Source organism: Mya arenaria, chromosome 15 (genome assembly GCF_026914265.1).
Source record: "Mya arenaria isolate MELC-2E11 chromosome 15, ASM2691426v1".
Classification (NCBI taxonomy): domain Eukaryota; kingdom Metazoa; phylum Mollusca; class Bivalvia; order Myida; family Myidae; genus Mya; species Mya arenaria.
In genome coordinates, this window is record NC_069136.1 from 32,489,906 (window position 1) to 32,511,566 (window position 21,661).

Below are 21,661 nucleotides of genomic sequence, written 5' to 3' on the forward strand. Positions count from 1 at the left end.
TTTTATTTGAAATTGGTCTAATATCTTAAGATCCTCCATAGCCCATACCTCTGAACCATATCATAATATTGGTACAATCATTGAATTAAACAAATACAATTGTAAAGAGTAAGCTAAGTTAAGTTTACGAGATTTCTTTATAAGTGCAAACATTGCTTTACGAGCTTGATCTACCAAACGCTTTTTAGTTTTAGTAAATCTACCATTGTAGCTAAACATAACACCAAGATACACAAACTCATCGACAATATCTACTTTAGCGCCATCATAGTAGAAATCCTGTCCTCTCAGTAATGTTCTTTTAGACTTACAAAAAACAATAACTTTAGTTTTACTAGGATTAACTTTTAAATCCCACATATCACAATATTATAGCATGGCATTCAATGCCGCTTGCAAGTCGGCGTGAGATTCGGCGAGAATAACTGTGTCATCAGCATAAAGTAATATATAAAGACGTAGGTAAACATCTACATCATTATCACTTAAACATTCAAAGGTACTTTTAGAAAAGGTTTCAAGCCCTTCAAACCTACTTGACATAGACTGAGTCAAATCATTAAGAAACAGAGAAAATAGTATCGGGGAAAGGTTCTCACCTTGCCTAACACCAGCTTGACTACTAAAAAACTCTGATAATGAATTACCAACTTTAACACATGACTTAGCAATATCATACATACTAATAATTATCTTAATACATTTACCATCTATATTATTTTCTAAGAGTTTATGCCACAAAGCTATTCTATTAACACTATCAAATGCTTTCTTGTAATCATTAAAGGCACAGTAAAGTTCTACCTTTCTTTAAATAAAAAATCAAGATTTTCAAAGAAAAAACATGATCAATGGTACTATAATTTTTTCTGAAACCTGCTTGCTCCTCACAGAGCAAATTGTGGTTAACCAGGAAAGAGTTTAATCTGTTATTTAGGACAGTCGTAAATAATTTCCCCATACAAGTTAAATTGTAATGCCTCTATAATTATCCGGGTCATTGATGCTACTCTTGTATTTATAAATTGGGAAAATGATGCCTCTACTCCAAACCTCTGGAAATACTCTAGAATCAATTAAATGATATTAAATAGTGTGCATACAAGTAATAAGAAAGACTCACTTCCATTATACTTAAGGTATTCGTTTGAAATATTATCAAATGAAGAAGGTCATTTATTGTTTTTCAAGCTGTGTACCGCTTTTCTAAATTCATCAATACTAGATACCATATTTAATTCCTCATTATTGCCCGAGATTGAATCAAAATCAATTTCTGAATACATATCTGCATCATTGGTTGACGAAGTTCGATTAAACTTGACAAAGTGTTCATAAAATGCATCTTTAGAAATGCTAGACAAGGTTTTTTTTTCTTTTCATCACAATATTTATCTAATAATCCCCAAATGGCTTTGGGATCAGAATAACGAAGATTTTTTAACTTTTTATTTACACCCCCTTTGAAAGTATTCATTTTCTTATTCGTTAATTTCTTATAAGACTTACTATTGTTAACTAAGGAAGCAACACTTTCATTTGTTCTATTAAATCTGTACTTATTTTTACTTTTTATATAATTAGCTTTAGCATCTCTACAATCATTATCATATCATTCTTTCTTAAAGCGTTTACGAACAGGTGTTTTATTAACAATTTTCTTTTCTAACAACAATTGAGATTTACCAGCAGCATTAGTTAAAATATTAGAATCACTATTCGTCAAATTATTAACCACATCAACAGGATACTGTTTACTAATACCTAAGCTATCTATTTCATCTGCCAAAGCAGTGATCTTAAACTCATCAATGTGACTTGCAAATTGATGTTTTGCATTATTATCCCATATTGGTCTTTTAACAACATCATCAGTGGAATCAACAACATTTTTAACATAGTCAGAACTTAAATATAATGACATATTAATACTAAATTCTACACAAGATCGAGTGAACATCAGAAAACAATGGATCATGTTCCTGCACCTCAAAATGTACAATTCTGGGAAATATTCCGGCGATAACCAAACATAATCTATAAGAGTACTGCTTATACATGTACACTGATCAATATCAATATCTTTGCCTAACCTTCCATTAGCTATGTATAGGTTAGCAGACTTACATAGATCTATCAAACGATAACCATATTTATTTGGAGCATGAGTATCACGTGAACACCTTTCAACTGAAAATCCTAGATCCAATAAATTGGCAATGGAGAACATATTCCTAGTAGTAACATCTAAGTTTTGAGATGCAATATAAGAATCAATTTTCACAAAATCTATTAGTTCTTTAGTATGAGCATTTAAATCGCCCATTATAGCAAAGTATGCATTATCAAATTCTGTATAAATATCGACAATATCGCGTTCTAATTTATCAAAAATATCGATAGAACTGTACTTTGAACCTTCAGGTGGTGTATAAACTGTACCAACAATTACATTACTGTATACAGCCATAAGATATTACCGTAAAGTAAACCATGAAACTGTTTACTGCGACCATTTCTGTTTCAGGAGCACACATCATTTCCCAATTTAAAGTATTATAACTATATAAAGGGATTTCAACTTGGACGTCTAATATGACAACATGGGTGGACATCCTCCAGTCAGCTTTGAAAGTGCTCCGTCACCACGAGCAGTTTCCATTACGATGTGCCATGTACGAAAGGATTTTGATCGCTAACAATAAAAAGATGATAGAGGTTATATGGGAAACGTTTTCACATTATTAAATGATAGTGGGGATTCAAAAGTAGATAATGTCGTAAAATTACTTATTTGCTACCTAATGGTTTAAAGCTTTCTATGAGTATAACATAACTGTATGGGATGCAGTTTTGGTATATCTTGATGCCGTGATGACTTATGATTACTATAATAAAACGAAGAGTTGACTAAAAGAGATCCAGTTTAATAAAATACGTACTATATGGGATCCGGTTTTTATTACTTGACAAATGTATGGTCATATTACATCAGACAGTTGATTAAAAGGATTCAGTTTTGGTCAAATGGAGTTTATGGTACACAATAACTATATATGTTGTATCCAGTTTTGGCATCTCTACTGTAGGCAAGGCAATGAACGCACATTGAAATGATCAGTTGACGTAACTAACTATAAGGGGTTCAGTTTTGGCTAACTGCATGTTTTCAACATACATTTATGGGTATTGAATTACTAGATGGATCCAGGCTTGATATCAGTGAAAGCATATTGAAATGTAAAGTTGACTTAACTGACTAAAAGGGATTCAGTTTTTATGCCCCCACAAAGTGGCGGCATATAGGGTTGCCCTTGTCCGTACGTACGTCTGTCTGTCTGTCTGTACGTACGTACGTCCCGAAGATTGTTTCCGATCTAATTCTTGAAAACCGTTTGTCCAATCCTCACCAAACTTTAAACACATGTTTGTGACCATAATATCTTGATCAAGTTCGATAGTCATGAAAATCGCTTTAGTCATTTAGGAGTTACGGCCCTTTTTTGCCAAAAATACTTCAAAAATATATGTTTCCAATCTAATTCTTGAAAACTGTTTGTCCAATCCTCACCAAACTTTAAACACATGTTTGTGACCATAATATCTTGATCAAGTTCGATAGTCATGGAAATCGCTTTAGTCATTTAGGAGTTACGGCCCTTTTTTGCCAAAAATACTTCAAAAATATATGTTTCCAATCTAATTCTTGAAAAGTATGTGTCCAATGTGGATCCAACAAGTTTTTTCATGCCTGAATGGCGCCATATAACCTATACAGTCTTGCGATGCCGTAAAACCCAACTCAACTCAACTTATCCTATATGTGCAGATTATCCTGAATAATCATTATGGCTTATTTTCTGTGACAAAAAAATCGAAGTGGGGGCATCCGTGTCCTATGGACACATTTCTAGTTGTTAACTGCATTTTATGGATACTGGTTGAGGGCACATATCCGAACACGTCACAAATACCGAAGAGTTATTAAAAGATGCGTTTGTTTACCGTGGTCAATAAGTCGATTATCTAGATCAATACAGACGCTTACCCTAGCAACGCTTGTGAAGATTCGTCTTGTTGCGCGGGTGCATCAGCACCAGCGCATATATTAATTCCCTGGTGCAATGGGCTTGCGCATGCGGCGTGTTGATCGCGCATGCGCCGTTTTATACCGTCAGCTCTCGGTTAATTCCGTAGCAGTTCGTCACTAGACTGGTTCCTGTTCGAGTTTGCAATAGAGTATTAAGATTAGTAATCTACTAATATGTGAAGCTTTAAAATATAAGGCAAATTAAAACCAGAGATTTTTTTTAAATACCACTTTAAAAAGAAAAAAAATGTCATTAATGCCAAGTCGTTGAGCAAACTTCTTTTTTTATTAAAATACTTTTACATAAAAGAACAAATCACGAATGTGTACAATAATCTTAGAAGATCGGTGAACCAGTCTATTTATCTGATTGGACGGTATTGACCCGGATTAGATGCAAGCATCTAGGGTGTATTCGTAACGCTGTAATGGATGTTCCGAACAAGTGGAACAACTTACGAACATAGCGGCGCACAGTTCAGAACAGGTACTCTCTGTGCAGCCGAGAAAGGTGGTGTGCTTGGAACAAAGATGGCTGACAATTGTTTTTACCAATGTGTCTGTGGCACGTTTTTTGCCACATTTGCTGCTGCAAATAACCACACATGTTCTAAAAGAGGTATATTATTTTGGAGAACATCTTTTCTTATTTAGTAAATGAAAGCCGGCGGAAAGAAATATATGCATACAATTTCCCACGCAGAGCCGTGACTTGCGTCAGCCATAACGTAACTAATGTGTGACATGCGTTTGCAAGTTATAGCCATTCTAGAAGTCCCCAATGCCTTATTAGCCTAGGATTCACAGAACAGCCCCCTCCAGATCAGCCAGACAGCCTTTTTTGGTGTTTCAGTGTGGTGGGTGGTGGTGGGGGGGGGGGGGGGGCTGAATTTGACCATTTAATGCACTATTCAAATACTTGCCAGTTAGAGCTGCACTCTCACAGATTGAACATTTGGACAACTTTTTTTTATTTTTTGTCTTGGAACGAGCCAATATTTGCGAAAATCCATGGAACCAGTTATAAAAGACTGCACAAAAAATGAGATTGCAGATTTTTATATTTCAGTTCAGAAATTGATGTTTTATGCATTTTTCTTAAACCGTTAGTAAGCCATAAAACATTAATGTTTGAATGGAATTATGAAAATCTGCGATCTGTTCTTTTGCCAACAAACTGTTATTATTTGTTTGCAAATATTTACGCAAAAATTGCTCTTTCGAAGATAAAAAATAAAAAAAGGTGTAAAAACGGTATATCTGTGAGAGTGCAGCTTTAAGGTGAAATAAAAAAATGCAATAAATACCGTAGTGAAATGGTGCCCCATATTTATTGCGCTGATCAGCTCTGCATCATTTTTAATGTACTCCCTTTTTTCATTTCAGCACAGTCAAAGATGTCGCTGTTCGTTCCGGACGAACACAGCAAAACATTTTTCAAATGTTCAGATTGTTCTAATTATTTCCAAAATATGGAGGAATTTAACCAACATCCTTGTCGTTCTTGCATAGAAGGTGGTACTGCCGGTTGTTCTGACTCCCAAGACGCCATCACAGGCAACAGTGCTGTAAACCTTATGGTTGAAAAAGGTACTAATTGGACTGACTCTCAAACTTTACTGCTTATTGATTGTTACAAGGGGTATGTTAGCCTCGTTAATAGTGGGAAAATGAAGAAGAAAACTATGTGGGATACCATAGGCAGTAAGTTTCAAGACATGGGATATGGGTTCGGTAGCGAACAAAAATGTGGAAGATGGAAGTCGCTGATGAGAGCGTACAAGAACACGAAGGATAGTAACAAAAAGTCAGGTAGCTGTAGGAAAACATTTGAATACGAAGATCAATTAGATGAACTGTTTGCGAAGGATCCAACTATTCAACCTGAATGCACTTTGTCCTCTAATTCAACTACGGTTTCAAAAGGATCTGCAAGCGATGAAACTGACAAAGACGATGATAGTTCATCTTCTAGTACTCCAGAAGTTCCAAAGAAGAAGGCTTCCCGTTCAAATGCTAGTGAACTGGTTACTCTCTTTAAGACTTACCTTAAAAAAAGAAAGAGAGAAAAAAGAAAGAGAAAGACGTGAACAGATGCATACTGAACGCATGCAAACAATGAACAGTCTGATAGAAGCTATATCTAGTAACAGAAACAATAATGCAGGCAACAATCTTGCCACCATTCATTAGGAAGGAAAGAATGGGACCCACGTAACTAAGAATGTATGTTTATCTGGAGTGTTCTCCTGATATTTTTTAACTTTAGTGTCATAAAAATGTGTTTGTTTGTAGTGCTCCAACCCTAATCTTTGAGAAGGGGGGGGGGGGGTGAGCACAAAAAAACAGACATGAGTTTTGTATGTTTTCTATGGAGTGACAAAATTTCAAAGTATGGGCTGCCTGCTATTTTAGTTGGTAGGTACTAGGTACGAGCACTACAAAGAAACACATTTTTTTGTAAATTCTGGCCTTATTAATGTGTGTATCAATTGATTTAATCCTAATACATCCGACATTATTTTTCGCAGTGACCTTGTGTATAATGGTACGTAGAATATGGTGCTTGCTGATAGTGGTTTTGGTTAATGTGTCCAGCATTCAACACTGAGGTCATGGGTTTGAGTTCCACAAGCAGCATTCAAAGCTCTACATCAGTACTAGCTGGTTCTACCAAGCAAACAGACCCTACTATAACATTGTCCTGGGTTCGTATTTCATGCTTGCCAAGGCCTATAAATCTTAGCATTTAAGGGTTAATTCATCTTCAGTGACATGTATTATTTTGTGTTGTATTTTTCATATTTCAGAATGTGGTCTTTGCATGGAGCACCAAAGAAACATTGTATTTGCCGACTGTGGTCATTTTTTGACATGTAACCAGTGTGCAGCAAAAGTGGACAAATGCCCAATATGCAGACAAGAAATCAAGCAAAGAATAGAGTCTTCACATCATAAACTGTTCTTAACTCTTACAGTGCTAAATTGTTTTGACATTGATACCAGTGCAGACCCAGATCAGCTGGCACTTAACTGTTTTGGCTGATCAGGATCTACACTGTTAGCTACTTCGACCAGTGTCTCAGCAGCTACCAATGTAAACTGATCAGTAAGCATGGTTGTGTGCGAACTGATCTGGGTTAATGCTGTAGCCATAATATATTAATTTATAGAATTTCATCTGTGGGGGAGAATTTTGTTTTTAAAACATCTGTACACAGGGGTTCCAGTCTTGACCCAGAAGTAGGAATTTGACTTGAAAATAGCAAAAGAGTACAAACAGACTCCTAGGATTTCAGCTCTGGGGTCCTTTTTATGAACAAGAGATATATTTCAGTTTGACCTGACAAATTCAAGCCTTTTATATTCAAAATAAAAGCTATCAATATATACACAACACATTTAAAAACGCACAATACAAATTTCCATTGACTCGCAAAATATTATTTGGCATGGACGTAAAACGATACTATGTCGTATTTGTGCAACACATACACTGTGCACACTAAAAAGCTCTGGACAGCATAAAAAGGAGGGGGTGGGCTGGGATGATAATCTAGGAATGTATTTATCATGGCCTACTAGAACTTATAACACAATACTTACATAATTGGCTCCTCCAATAGTTTTATTTAGAACATTTTATATTTAACACAAATATTTTTAAGGCAACTTCTAACAACTTACAAATCTGAAAGAATACTAAATATCATGAGTCCAAAGGTTTGCCATTTTATACTTTAATGATTTCAGGAAGCAGTTTTTTTTAAATTATAGGCAAGTAACTGTGACAAAACTAGCTAACATTAGCAACATAAAATATGTGCTATGTAACAAAATTTACATTGGTTACCGTACTTGATTTGTTCTGAATTGTTGTGTCAGATTATTGGTTAGAATTTTATATCAGTGTACATGCTAATTATGTCATTTGTTTCATTGCTTTTTGTCCCTAAGTAAGGCCTAAAAAAATACCCTAACGTTTTTATAGTCAGTTTGAAAAAAAATTGAAAAACTGGCTTTTCAATATTTAGTTTAAAACCTTAATTGCTTATATAGAAGATAACTTTAACACCATTCTCCAATGATGAAAATGACATTCTTATATAAAGCCTAATAAAAAGAAAAAAAAAAAAAAAAAAAAGCCTACCTACCCTACCTATTTTTGAAAAGGATGTAACCCTGACCAAACAAATTTTTTTTTAGGCCTAAGGATAATTAGAATAAGCAACATAAATATGTGCTATATAACAAAATTTACATTGGTTACGAAAAAGGCGTTTTTTTCTGATTAATTTTGTTGTGTCACATTATTGTTCGGAATTTTATATCATTGTACATGCTGACTATGTCACTTGTTTCGGTGATTTTTGTTCCTAAGTGAGGGTAATTAGAATGTTGATATTGGTTAAGTTCGAAAATTTAGACATGGTTAACTAGGGTTATCCCTAGGTAATACTCAGGTATACGCAGATAACATTCCGAATTTGTGATTTTTGCCATAGTTTTACCTGGGTATTTAGTTTTGTTTGAAGAGTTTTCTAGTTTATATTGTTTGTTTGTTGTTTGTTTGTTTGAACATAGAATCAGACGGGAGTATAGAATTATATACAGAAATAATATATGCTGTTGCATTCCCAGTAACTATGTAAATTATATGCACTTTTTCTTTACAAAATGTTCTAGTCAATTTTTACTAGTCAGTACTTGCTGCATATCAATGTGGCTATATGCAGATAATATTTTGGAGCTGTTTATGTTCCCGCAGGTGGAATATCTGCTTGAACTGATGACAATGTTATTTCTGTTTCATTGAAAAATGAATGCTGCATTCATTGAAGGTTGTGAATTTGATATATGTTAGAACTGTGATGCAAAACTCACTTCTATGATATGATATATTCTAATCAAGCATTCCAAGATATGTGTCCAAATATGAATGTATTTCATGGTACTTATGTCCAGTGACACTTTATAAATATTGAATACATGATGTGCATCAGTGTACTAACTATTTTCACATATTGACAATGTCGCAAGGAGAATAATTCTTTTATAACTCAAGTAGATGAAGTAAAATGTGTTGCCATTTTTAATTAGGATCTTTAATTCTTAAAATGCTGAATTATCTTGGCCTTGGCGGCCATGTAGAGTCAGATCTAGAGACTGTCTAATATCCCGTAACTCCTACGTTCCCATTCATTCTTAAAGCAGGTGAGCGATTGTAGTGGCTGTGGCCGCTTTTTTATTATTTCAGTTAAAACATTCTGATCAAAATGCTTATATGGTATTCTTTTTGTGATATTTTATTTAGTGGCTGTGGCCTCTTTTTTATTATTTCAGTTAAAACATTCTGATCAAAATGCTTATATGGTATTCTTTTTGTGATATTTTATTGTCTCCTGTGAAAAGCTACATTTCCATATCTGCCCTACTGCACAACTTAAAAGGGATTGTGCATCGAGTTACCACAAGTGAAGCAGGGAACACTCTTCCAAAAAGCTGGCTTTTCGCAGGGACACCATTTTAGTATTGGTTGTTGAAGTTTTGTTGTTTAAACATGTTCTGGTTTTGGAAATAAAGTTGATAAAATATCTATTATTTTGAAGTCATTTGTGTTTAAATGAGGGTGCTGTCTTCCCTTAACCATTAAAGAACGGAATATTTAACCAGGTTTGAAATTGTACTTAGACTTGGGAATGTCGGTGGAAGGTAGGCGTCAACTATTTGTTTCCGACAGATAATTTGTTATGCACCCAGAGGGTGGCATACATCCAGAGGGTGGCATATAGTAATCACACTGTATGTCCGTGTGTGCGTACGTGCATCCGTTCCACCTTGTCCGGGCTTTAACATTTTTATCCATAAAGCAATATTAAATAACTTGGCATAAATGTTGACAATATTGAGACAATGTGTAATTCGTAAGACCCAGACCCCAAGGTCAAGGTCACAATTAGAGGTAAAAGAATAACAGGGTCTGTTTCGAGCCCGGTCCATAACTCTGTAATTCATGCAGGGATATTGAAATAACTTGGTATAAATGGTAAATACCAGTTCAATACCATAAGACGATCTGGCAAGACCCAGACCCCTAGCTCCATGGTCAATGTCACACTTTTAGTGGTCAAAGATTAACAGACTTTATATACATTATATCCCTTCCTCAGCTTCAAAGCTTTACTTCGGGGGCGATCGTCACTGTTCAGTGACTAATTCTTTCTTGTTTCAACATGAAATTTTAAAATGAAACTGTGTAATGAAAAAGAAAGGCTAAATGGTAATTTGATGTCAAAATAATTTAACATTACTCGTACAAGCTAGGAAGCAGATGGTTGCTAGTGGAGAAATTAAGTACTGGTTTGAGAACCAGGAACACCATTTAGGTGGACTGACTGCCGAGACATCACCTATAATTTTGGAAATAAGTATATATAAACAAAACAAACAACAATCAAGCTTTTCATTGTTGTATTGCCCTATTTGTTACTCCATAGATCATTTGCGCAAGAAAACAATTCAATAATGTGTCCGACGTCTATATAGATGTGGTATTTACACGCATGTGCACAATGTTGATATCAACAAGCACAGTAACACTAATGCATCAAAAACTCAAACAAGATTTTGTGCAATACGGTCGCTTTTTAGAACACCTTCAGCATTTGCTTCTTGACAAATGTTTGCATTATTGTCATTACAACCTTCATCAGCAAGATCATCATCAAAAACGTCATTTTCCATTATACACAAATTGTGAAGAATGCAACAAGTCATTTTAATTTCACAAGCTTTTGCAACAGAGTGTGTATCTATCATATGCAGCCGCCTGAATCTAGATTTGAGAAGGGCAAAAGATTTCTCAATGACCATTCTGTTGCTGGAATGGTAATAATTGTACTTCTTCTGTTATGGAGACAAGTGACCATTGTCTCGATAAGGAGTTAACAGCCACTTCCGAAGTGGATAAGCTGCATCACCCAAAATATGAAAGTCAGAAAGACATAATAGCATTTCGCTAAACCCATATCCCATAGGTCAGAGTTCTGCAATACCCGTGAGTCATGTACGCTACCTGGGTATCCAACAAAAACATGGCTAAACAATCTGTTGTGCAAACAAACACACTGTAACTGTATGGAGTGGAAATGTTTTCTGTTGACATAACATTGTGGGTTGTTTTTCGGAGCTTTTATTTCAATATGTGTCCCATCAATTGCTCCAACAATCCCCGGAAAACCATTTCGTCGTGCAAATTCCTGTTCTTCATTTTGCAATTCTTGTTGAGTTGGCCATGTTATAAGTCTGTTTTTTATTTTCAGTATAGCTTTCATAATTTTATCTCTGCAAGCAACAACAGTTGATTCTGAAACACCAAACCTATCAGCAATTCTTGATATACTATCTTTTCCACCAACATACCACAGGGTAATGAGAAGCTGTTTTTGAATACTTATTGGATCTCTTCTGCCTGGTCCTGCAGGTAGTTCTTCAGGAAAGTCCTTGATGTAATCTAGCAAGAAATAAAATGTAGCTGGTTTCATTCGAAACATTCTTCTGAAGTCTTCTTCTGTATAATGCGGGACTACTTCCTCTACATAACCTCGGATGCGAGACTTTTTTTCAACCGCACTGCAATAAACAAACAAAGACTGACTATAAATAAAATACTTTAAATAAAAAATACATTTGTTCTTTTATAATCATAAGAAAAGTTCTGTCCGGTTAGTGCAGTGTTTTAAACACGCAAGTGCTCGATTCTCTGCCACATCGCCATTTCTTTGTTAAACATGTATGCCCCATAGCAGCCAAATAGTCATTTATGTTAAAGGTTACAGCGACATTTACTTTTGACCTAATGACCTCAATATCTGACGCTGACCAACCTCCCTACTAAGTTAGAGGATCCTAGGCCCAGAAACCATTTTACAGTTGAAAACTGCAGTGACCTTGATTTTTGGCCTTGTGACCTCAAAATTAATAGTGGTCATCTACTGATAATGCCCAACCACCCTTTTAAGTTTGAGGATCCTGCGCTTAACCGTTATTAAGATATTGACTGGAAACCATTTGGACATGAGCAAAGCAACATAACCCCACATCATCAGTGGGTTTATAATTATTAATCTATTCAACGATTGATTTCGTCCTAAAATCCTAAAAACATCGATTTTTGCCTTATACTTTTAATAAATAAAATGATGTTTATGCAGCTTATTCATTAGACGTAAGACTGCACTCATGATACAAGACTGACAATTGTTAATGATGCACCTACTTAAATTGTTTGAAGGATTGCTGCCATCAATAAAGCAGAGTGATCGCGTTTTCGCTCAATCTCGTCGTCTTCTTCAAATTCTTGCAATATAACTGCAGCACACACTGCATAGTCAGCCATCTTGGAATTACACTTCCTGTTCCGGTATATTCGGATGGTCTGTGCTTAAGAACATTAGGAACACTGTCCAGAACACACGCTTCGAATGCACCCTTAGATGATCATGCCTAGCCTACAGTAGATACGCCAACACTGGATCACATATATCGAGGTCAACACGCTGGCGATTGGGGAAAGGTATTTTTTTTTCTTTTTACGTAGTGAATTAAAAACTATTGTTTTTATATATTTATATCACATCTTTTAAAAGCTGGTTTCGTGTCTTTCGAATTAAACGGTAGCACGTTTTTTGTTGCGGTATTTCTACTTTCACTTTGGACAACATTTGAAGGCTTTTCCAATTACGTCATTAAATGATAGCCGTTCAATGAAAACGCTTCATGCATTTAAGACATAACCGAGTGCGCGGTCAAGGTCAAAATTGCGAGAGGGTGATTCGAAGTGAAAGTAAAAATGTCTCAACAAAAAACGTTCCATTTGGATAAATACGCGTCTTACTCAACGAGTTCACAATGGTAGGGATGATATTTCAAGCTCCTCTTTGTAATGCATGCGCAAAGTTTGCATGTCAGTCTGCATTTAACGAGTTTTAATGATATTTTTCAAGTTATGACTGACAAAATCTCGTTTAATTGTATATGCATGCCGCAGGAGAGACAACTCTTCTTCCAATGAATTCGCATGTTACACTCAAAAAATTAAGAAATACTACACACCACTACAGTAAGGGTCATATGATATTAAAAGGACCGGCCAATCAGCCGCCGAAAGTGTATATGGACCGAGGCCTTAGCCCGAAGTGGTGTATATTTCTTAGATTAGACCGAACACATTTTTACCATTTAATAATTTTAAAGCGCCGTTGGGGTGTTTTATTGAACAAATTTAATAATGTTTACTTGCGAAAAAAATGTTGTTGTGAAAATTGCAAGCAGCACTCATCAGTTTTATGACGTCAGCAGTCCAAATTATATGACGTCAGCAGTCCATATTATATTTTTGGAGAGGTTCGGACCGGCCAAAAATATGATATGGACAGCTGACGTCATAAACACTGGAATTTTATTTAAACACATTGATATACGGACCGATCAACTTTACATACACAAAGAAGGGACACATTAATGCAAGGTATACTATTATTCAATAACTTAAAAGTGTCAGTAGCCTCCGTGGTTGTGTGGTCTTGACTCCTGCCAAATAACATTGTACTGAGAAGGCGGACCCAGTTCAACTCTGGCAATCGCAATAATTATTTTTCAACCGTTAAGCATCTGGTACTTTGTCTCATTAATTATTCATGATAACGAGATTTTCATAGTCAAATTGCCCACAGTACACAACGAAGCCTGCGACAGTTTTCATGCCCTGTCATTTTTTATTAGAATACCTTTATCGATGGAAGGATACGTAGACTTTCCCACTTAGAATTCTACTAAGATCCAGGTCTGAGTCCAGTTATCACAACTCTTTTTTCCTTCTTCATATTATACATTTATCCAAATTCAATTACCTTTTTACATACAATCTCCTGCTATCTCTAACATTTTTACTGGGAAACTCATAAACATATTCATATTTAAGTCTGTAAAAACAAATGGAAAAATATTTTCATATTGTTTTAAAAGCTTCACAGTTTCAAATGCTTGGAAAACATGATCAGCATCAAGTGTAAATGTTTGTAACACATATGGTTTCCTCTGACACACAAAAAGTCGCGTTTATATAAGTTTATATTCCAAATTACTTATACAGTTTGCAGTTCAGTTCTTCAAAGCTGTTTCGCATTTTCAACCATATACATTCCATGGACAATTGGAAATGCTTGACAGCCATCATTTTATAATTCATAAACTATGGTTAACAGTTAGCCACATCTTTAAAATAAAATTACAGTAAAACAACAGCTTAAAGGTCAGAAAGCACATTTTATTATAATTCTTCAAGTCGACTGTCTCAATAAAATGTATATTTATCATCCTACATTCCAGTTTCTACCACAAGAGTTGTTACATCTTGAACAGATGGGGCTTCATCTTCAAGATAAAGACTTTGCAAAAGACAGCACTAACAGTTTTGGTGCCAGGACTGAGGAGCTCCAAGAAATGGGTATTACTTCAGCCCATAAATATAAGTGCTGCCCCAAACCAGGTTTGTTCTCCTTTTAGTTTCCTGTTAACTTTATGATTTCAGAACAGTAGCCAGCATTCATCATAAACATGAAATCCAAAACCTTCTGCATTTTGTGTTGTTATGTAACATATAGGCAAATATTTTGATAAGTTTCTAACTACAACTTTAAATAGCATTGCTTTAAGTATTAACTTTCAACCTTTAATAAAACAAAAAAATATGGATGTTTCGATGCATTTCAATTCAATAATTGAATGTATGTACAGTTATTCACAATTTCAAAAAATGTATAAAAAAATGAACTCTGCATGCTTACATTATTTAACTATATAATCTTTTTTAGACATCACTTTTTAGATATTTATTTTGCACAAAATACACGACCTACAAACAAACCTTCATAAAAATGAATAACATTTTTCTTTACTATCTCTTGAACAAAATTGCTTAACTCAATAACTGAATAAATGAATGTTATCATTACTTGTTTTTAAATACTAATAATCTTAATTATGATTTCGCGATTCATGCATCGATCTTTGATTTGTATAACCTGATTCACAATTGAGATCAAATTGCAAATTACCAGTCAATTCACATCTCTAATAGAGCTTATGATATCAACCCGGAAACCTAACAACTTCACCTCAGTTGAATGTTTAGAGTTATTTTGTTCCTCATGTATCATGTTATTAAATCTTCAGTGCTACATTCACTTATCATGATATCATAACAATTTTGTTTCATATCTTTTAAGAGTGTCGCAACAAGTAAATGAACCTTGACAAATGTCCTTTATGTAAGGGCCAGTCCCTTACACAAGTGGCCTACTATTGCACAGCTGAGGATGTTATTAAACGCAGCAGTGGGTATGAAATGCGGAAACTGTTCCAACTCCTCACCACAATACCTAAACTGAAAACAATCGGTGACGATCCTGCACTTCACTTCTACCTCATAGTGCTCCTCCCTATAAATGCTAGAGGAAAGTTTGAAAATGGGAAACTTGTCAGTGCAAGCGTGACACGACCAATTGATTCTTAACAGAACAACCTGCCTCAACGCTTTGGCTGACACTACATAAAGTTAACATTATATAAACACTCTTTATGGGATCTGATATTTATAAAATAGAGTAGCTTTCAACAAAACGTCTGCACTATGTTAACAATAGGTTTCTTTAAATACTAACATCAATTTTACCTGTATTTGTAATGTTATATCATTGTGCAATTCTGTACCATGTTACCTTTTAAATGTAACCTTGCATTGCAAATGTTGCATTCAAACAAGCTAACTTCACATGCTGACACATCATACCATATCGTGTCTCGGGATCTAATAATATAACTCTTACACAGCCAAAATAACTGTCCTTGAACATAATCAAAATTTCTATTGCTTATTTTTCATTTCAAACTCACAAACATTACAAATTACATTTCCAATTCATACAACAACAAAATAAATATGTACAAATAGTATACATTACATAAAATGAGAAGCAGAACGGGAAGGGAGAACATCACGGGACAAGGACTCAAAAAAACGCTTCATTGCAAAGAGCAGGAAGTAGTGCCGTCCCTCGTGGTCGCGTGACACCGACAGGGGCAAACAAAACCAGTAGCAACAGTGCTCCAAGTAAGGCGCCTACGCCAAAACATGCTTTCACCGATGCCTACAAGCGCCCTACGAGGACTTCCGGCAGACCTGGTAGCACCGCTGGAAACAGTAGACCGGCATAGGACTGGAATGGTCCGGTGATCCAATCATGTTGTGATAAGTCTTTCTTAAACTTAGGTTACCTGAATGTTTGTGGTCTAAAACAGATCGGTCAAATTATCAGGAATTTGAAGAATTGTTAAAAGATTATGACATATTTTGTTGTATTGAAACCATGTTAGCAAATTATGATGTTATAGATGTACCTAATTATAGTTTTGTATCACAGGCAAGAAAACAAAAGTTTATTAAACGATCCGGTGGAATCGGAGTATTATTTAAGAGCCATTTATCTAAATCCGTTTCTGTTGTGGAAACTGAATCTGATTATGTTCTGTGGATCCGTATAAAAAGAGATATTATCATTAGATACAGATTGTATTTTAGGTGTAATTTATATTCCACCGGAAACATCAAGATTCTTTAATTATGACGAACTTCAACTTTTTGAAACTGAAGTTATTGATATTTGTAAGAAATATAAAAATGTTGTATTAGGTGTGAAATTTTAGTAGCCGATGAATTTATGTTGGAATATTTTGATTTTGATAAGGAAGTTTTGGAATATTTCAACCAAGTAAAGGAATTAGATAATGAATTATTTTCTAAAAAACGCGTGTCTGTCGATACAAAAGTCAATAATATTGGCAATAAGATTATTGATATTTGTAAGAATAATAACCTTTTTTACTTAAATGGGCGATTTGGTGGTGATAAATCAATCGGGGACTCGAATTTTAAAGTAAATTTCTTTATTGATTATTTCATATGTTCTGCAAATATGTTACGAAATTTAAGCAACTTTGAAATTATACAACTAGATTCACTGTACTCGGACGGTCATGCCATCTTAAAGTTAGAGACATTAAACCAAATTGTCAGACCAAAGCCAGTAGAAAATAATTGTCACGTACAATATAAACATAAATGGGAGGACCAAACTGCAAAAAAAATACCGAAAATATCAATTTAGAGAAAGTTGACGAATTGGAAAATCTTCTCTGTACCTCAGTTAAAAACCAAGAAAATATTGATAAAATTGCAGACATTTTATCGGACATATTTAACGAATCCGCACGAAAAAGTTTCAAACCTAAGCCTATGTTTAATTGCCAGAACATTTGCACCAATCGTAATAAAAGTGATAAGCCCTGGTACAGGCCTCAGTGCCGAATTAAACGGATAATTTATAACCAGGCTAAGAAGAGATATTATATAAAAAAATCGCAGATTAATAAAAACTTACTTAACCGAGTCACGATTATAAACGTACTATGAAATACTATATTAGGCAATTTAAGTTCAATAAATCGTCCCGCTCGCGTGATTTACATACAAATAACCCGAAATCATATTGGTCCTATATAAAGTCGCGCGACAATAATAAACAAGAGGCCCAAAAGGGCCTATGCTCTACTGGCATGGCTCTTGTGGTCATTTCCAATCCAGAGCTTGTACGTTTGAGTAATAAGCAACAAATATTTAGTTCACTTTTAGTGTTTGGGTTAGCTGAAAACGCTGCACGTTCAACATCTGAGGACAGGAAGTGTTGTAAGCAGATCAGTTGCATGCACTATTTTAATATGTGCCAAGTAAAGGTAATCTGAGGGTAAAAACTATTTGCTTTCAAAACTGTACTCATCGTCAAAATTTCATTTCTGTAGCTTTAAAAATAAAAAGTCGGTCAAAGGTCAAAGTCAAGGACATCCGAGGACAACATAAATGCTTGTTTTCAAAACTGATCACATGGTCAATATTTCATTACTGTAGCTTTAAAAATTAATAAGTAAGTCAAAAGGGGTGGGGCCAGCTTTTGCCCAAGGGGTTTTATTTCAAATGTTTTCAATTGCATCATATGATGCTCCACAACAAATATCAAAGGTATGGGCCTTGTGGTTTGAAACATGAAGATTTTGAAAATATTACTTTGTAAAGTCTCTAGGAAAATTGTGACTCCAAGGGCAGTGCCAGTTTTGACCCAAGGGGCATAATTTGAACAACCATAGTGGACCACTTAATAAAGCCTTGTTCAAAATAGCAAGGATTTGCAAAGTGGTTTCAGACAAAAAGTTTTTAACATTTCCCAATTTAAGTGTGGGGGGTGGGGGAGTTTGTCCCTTACAAAGAAAAGAGAACTCTTTCCTGGCCTCCGCCAACATCGCCGAGGTCGTTTGCATTTGCCGCACTGGTCCCTTGCGGGACAATCTCCGTGTGTGTGGGGGGGGGCAGAAATAATGACCCCAGGGGCATAATTTGAACAAACCTTCACAAGCAATTGTGGCTTTACATGTAAACTTGACTAAAAATAGACTTCGCTCATGTAGACTTGGCTTAAAATAGACTTAGCTTAAAATAGCATTTTTTAATACTTTCAAGACCCATAATCCAGGCATGCATGGGTAGATCTGGCTGGTTTTCAAAAGGAACCGAGTTCTAATGGATATCTAAATACTGTACAAGTTTCATCGAGATACAATCATAACTGAAGACTGTATCATGTTCACAAGCTAGTGTTTACACAGTAGCATTTTTTATACTATCAAGGGCCATAATCTAGGCATGCATGGGCGGATCTGGCTGGTTTTCGAAAGGAACCGAGCTCTAAAGGATATCTAGATACTGTACAAGCCTTTGGCCAGTAGAGCTAAAAACAAGCAAAATCCCTGCTTTTAATGATTTTTACGATTTCTTTAAGAATAATAATGATGGTGGGGAAACGGAGAACCTAGACAATATTAATATAAATTTGCTAAATAATGAGAAAACATTAAATTCACCAATCACTAAAGAAGAAATAGAGAAAATGATCAATAAATGCAATAACGGCAAGGCTTCAAGCCCATCTGATAACATCTGTAACGAGCATATAAAGTCGACGAAACACTTTCTGTTACCATTTTATGCCAACTTTTTAACTACATTCTAGATACAGGAGTATACCAAAAGTGTTGGTCGGAAGGCTACATTGTGCCAATCTTTAAGCAAAACGGTAATTCCATGTGACCTGTAAACTATAGACCCATTACTATTCTTAGTTGCCTAGGCAAACTGTTCACATCAGTTCTTAACCAAAGATTGACACTTTTCTCAAATAAAGTATTCAAGTATTACTTGAAAATCAAGCCGTGTTTAGGAAAAACCGTTCAACAGTTGACCATATATTTACATTACATTTCATAACCTTCTAAAGTCACGCCAACAAAATACGGATACGTTGACTGTAAAATACTGAGAATAGTCCGTAACATGTACTCAGACGTAAAGTCTTGTGTTCAATCTTGTGGTGAAACGTCCTATTTCTTTGTGAGTAACCTTGGTTTAAGGCAGGTAGAGAGCTTTTCACCGTTTAATTTTCCTACTACTTAAATGATTTACGATTTCTTAAAATCAAAACATAATGAGGGAGTTAAAATTGAATAATTTTTAGACAACTTAATTCACTACATAGATATCCTGGTTTTGTTATTCGCAGACGACACCATCTTGGTTGCTAGGTCAGCGAATGAATTTCAGAAATGCTTGAATGACTTCGAAGAATATTGTAACACATGGAAACTCCACATCAATATACATAAGACAAAGGGTATGATATTCGGCACCAACAGAACAACATGGAGAAACTATTCATTTAAGATTAACGATGAATTATTAGAAATAGTCGAAAATTATCTCGGTATTGTATTTAGCCCAACAAGAAAGTTCAATAAAGCGAAAGATAATTTAATTCAACAAGCAAAAAAAGCACTCCACTTATTATATAGAAGAATATATAATCTCGATCTTACAAACTCTAGAAAAAGTACTCCAGCGTATATGGTTTATGTGAATTAGGCCGGTATCCTATTAAAATAACTATCAATAAACGAATTATTAATTTCTGGAACAAACTTGTCATTGAAAAGGATTCATATGCAGCACTGGTATATAGAACAATGGCTCAAAGTGGCTTAAATTTCAATTGGCTAAATTATGTAAAGTCGTTGGTAAACAACACTGGATTTACCTATCTATATGATAACCAAGAAACGTTGACCAGCCTTTAGTAACACAAACCCTAAACGACCAAAATGAGCAAGTCTGGCGAGAGAAAATGAACGATTCGCACAAAGGTGTATTATACAATAGTTTTAAAGAAGAAATTCAGCTTGAGAGTTATTTATTGAATGTTCCACAAAATACAGCTTTGGGAATCTATAAATTAATGTGTTGTAACTTTAAATTCCCTACTGAAACGCATGCGTGGCGAGGTATTCCCTACAACGAAAGACATTGCCCTTTTTGTCCAAATACCATAGGAGACAGTTTTCACTATATACTAGAATGTTCCAAATTTCACACCTTAAGTTTGAATAAACACATTCATTCACAATTGTATTTTGCACGTGGATTTACATGGTGTACTGATTACTATAGAAATAATTTCCCGTAAATGACCCGCACTTGGCGTGAGACCACAGTTATTTTAACTATATGTTTCATATAGACACTAACCTGGCTTTTGACTATATACACATCCCAATTGAAAAACAAGGACATGGCATCTTTAGAACAATTCAAGACACAAAATATAATCACAAGAAAACACCATGTTGACCATTGACCCGACTGTCAAAATTGAGTTCAAATACATAACCCTTCCGCCAAGGAGTCAATCGGCTACAAACAACTAATTGTCAGACTTCCACAAGCTATTATTTTTCCAATATTTACTCTGAAAACCATCAATTTCTGCAATGGAGTGTCAAATTCAGTGAAGTTCTCTGCAAAAAGAACATTTTTTGCTTCGTTTTCATTCAATTTTAATAAAATATTGATACTTGAACACAAGCACTCTTTTTTCTGTATTCACATCCTGATCTACAGGGGGCAGATTAACTGTGGTCTTGAGCCCCTTCATATCGATATGCGCCAGATTACACTAAAGCGTCCGTCATGTTTTCATAGCAGTATTTATACTATCAAATAAAATGAACGATGCATGTAAAATAATATGAGTTTTTTTTTACTTCTATTTACTTGCAGAAAAAAACTAATACCACAAATATCCTACATTTCCTCTCCAAAGTATTTTACTTTAAAATGTTTAAAATAAATTGTTTAACTAATTTTACCCATGTCACTGAACCCGCCAATACGTTTATGAAGCTTTATTTCAGTTGTACATGTTAACATTATTATATTGCGTAATAATTTCACTTCGATACCATCTTGTTTACCGATGCTTTATTGAACTTTATAGTCTGTTGTAACAAATGTTACCATGGCAAATAAAGGTAATTGTTGTTGTTGATAATTATTTCCATCTATCCCTTCAAACA

At 34.9% G+C, this 21,661-nt stretch overlaps 1 protein-coding gene and 1 pseudogene across 1 annotated transcript; one reads left to right on the forward strand and one right to left on the reverse strand.

The window, feature by feature from the left end:
• Nucleotides 1-5,760: 5,760 nt before the first annotated feature.
• On the forward strand, nt 5,761-6,180 carry LOC128219291 (uncharacterized). The gene has a single exon (XM_052927102.1). It carries the CDS (start codon nt 5,761-5,763, stop codon nt 6,178-6,180), a length of 420 nt encoding a protein of 139 aa, XP_052783062.1.
• A 4,525-nt stretch (nt 6,181-10,705) lies between these two features.
• Nucleotides 10,706-11,709, reverse strand: LOC128219626 (putative nuclease HARBI1; annotated as a pseudogene).
• Between the last annotated feature and the right edge of the window lie 9,952 nt (nt 11,710-21,661).

Coding starts and splice junctions, on each gene's coding strand:
- LOC128219291 (XM_052927102.1), top strand. CDS start 5,761: ATGAAGAAGAAAACTATGTGGGATACCATAGGCAGTAAGTTTCAAGAC.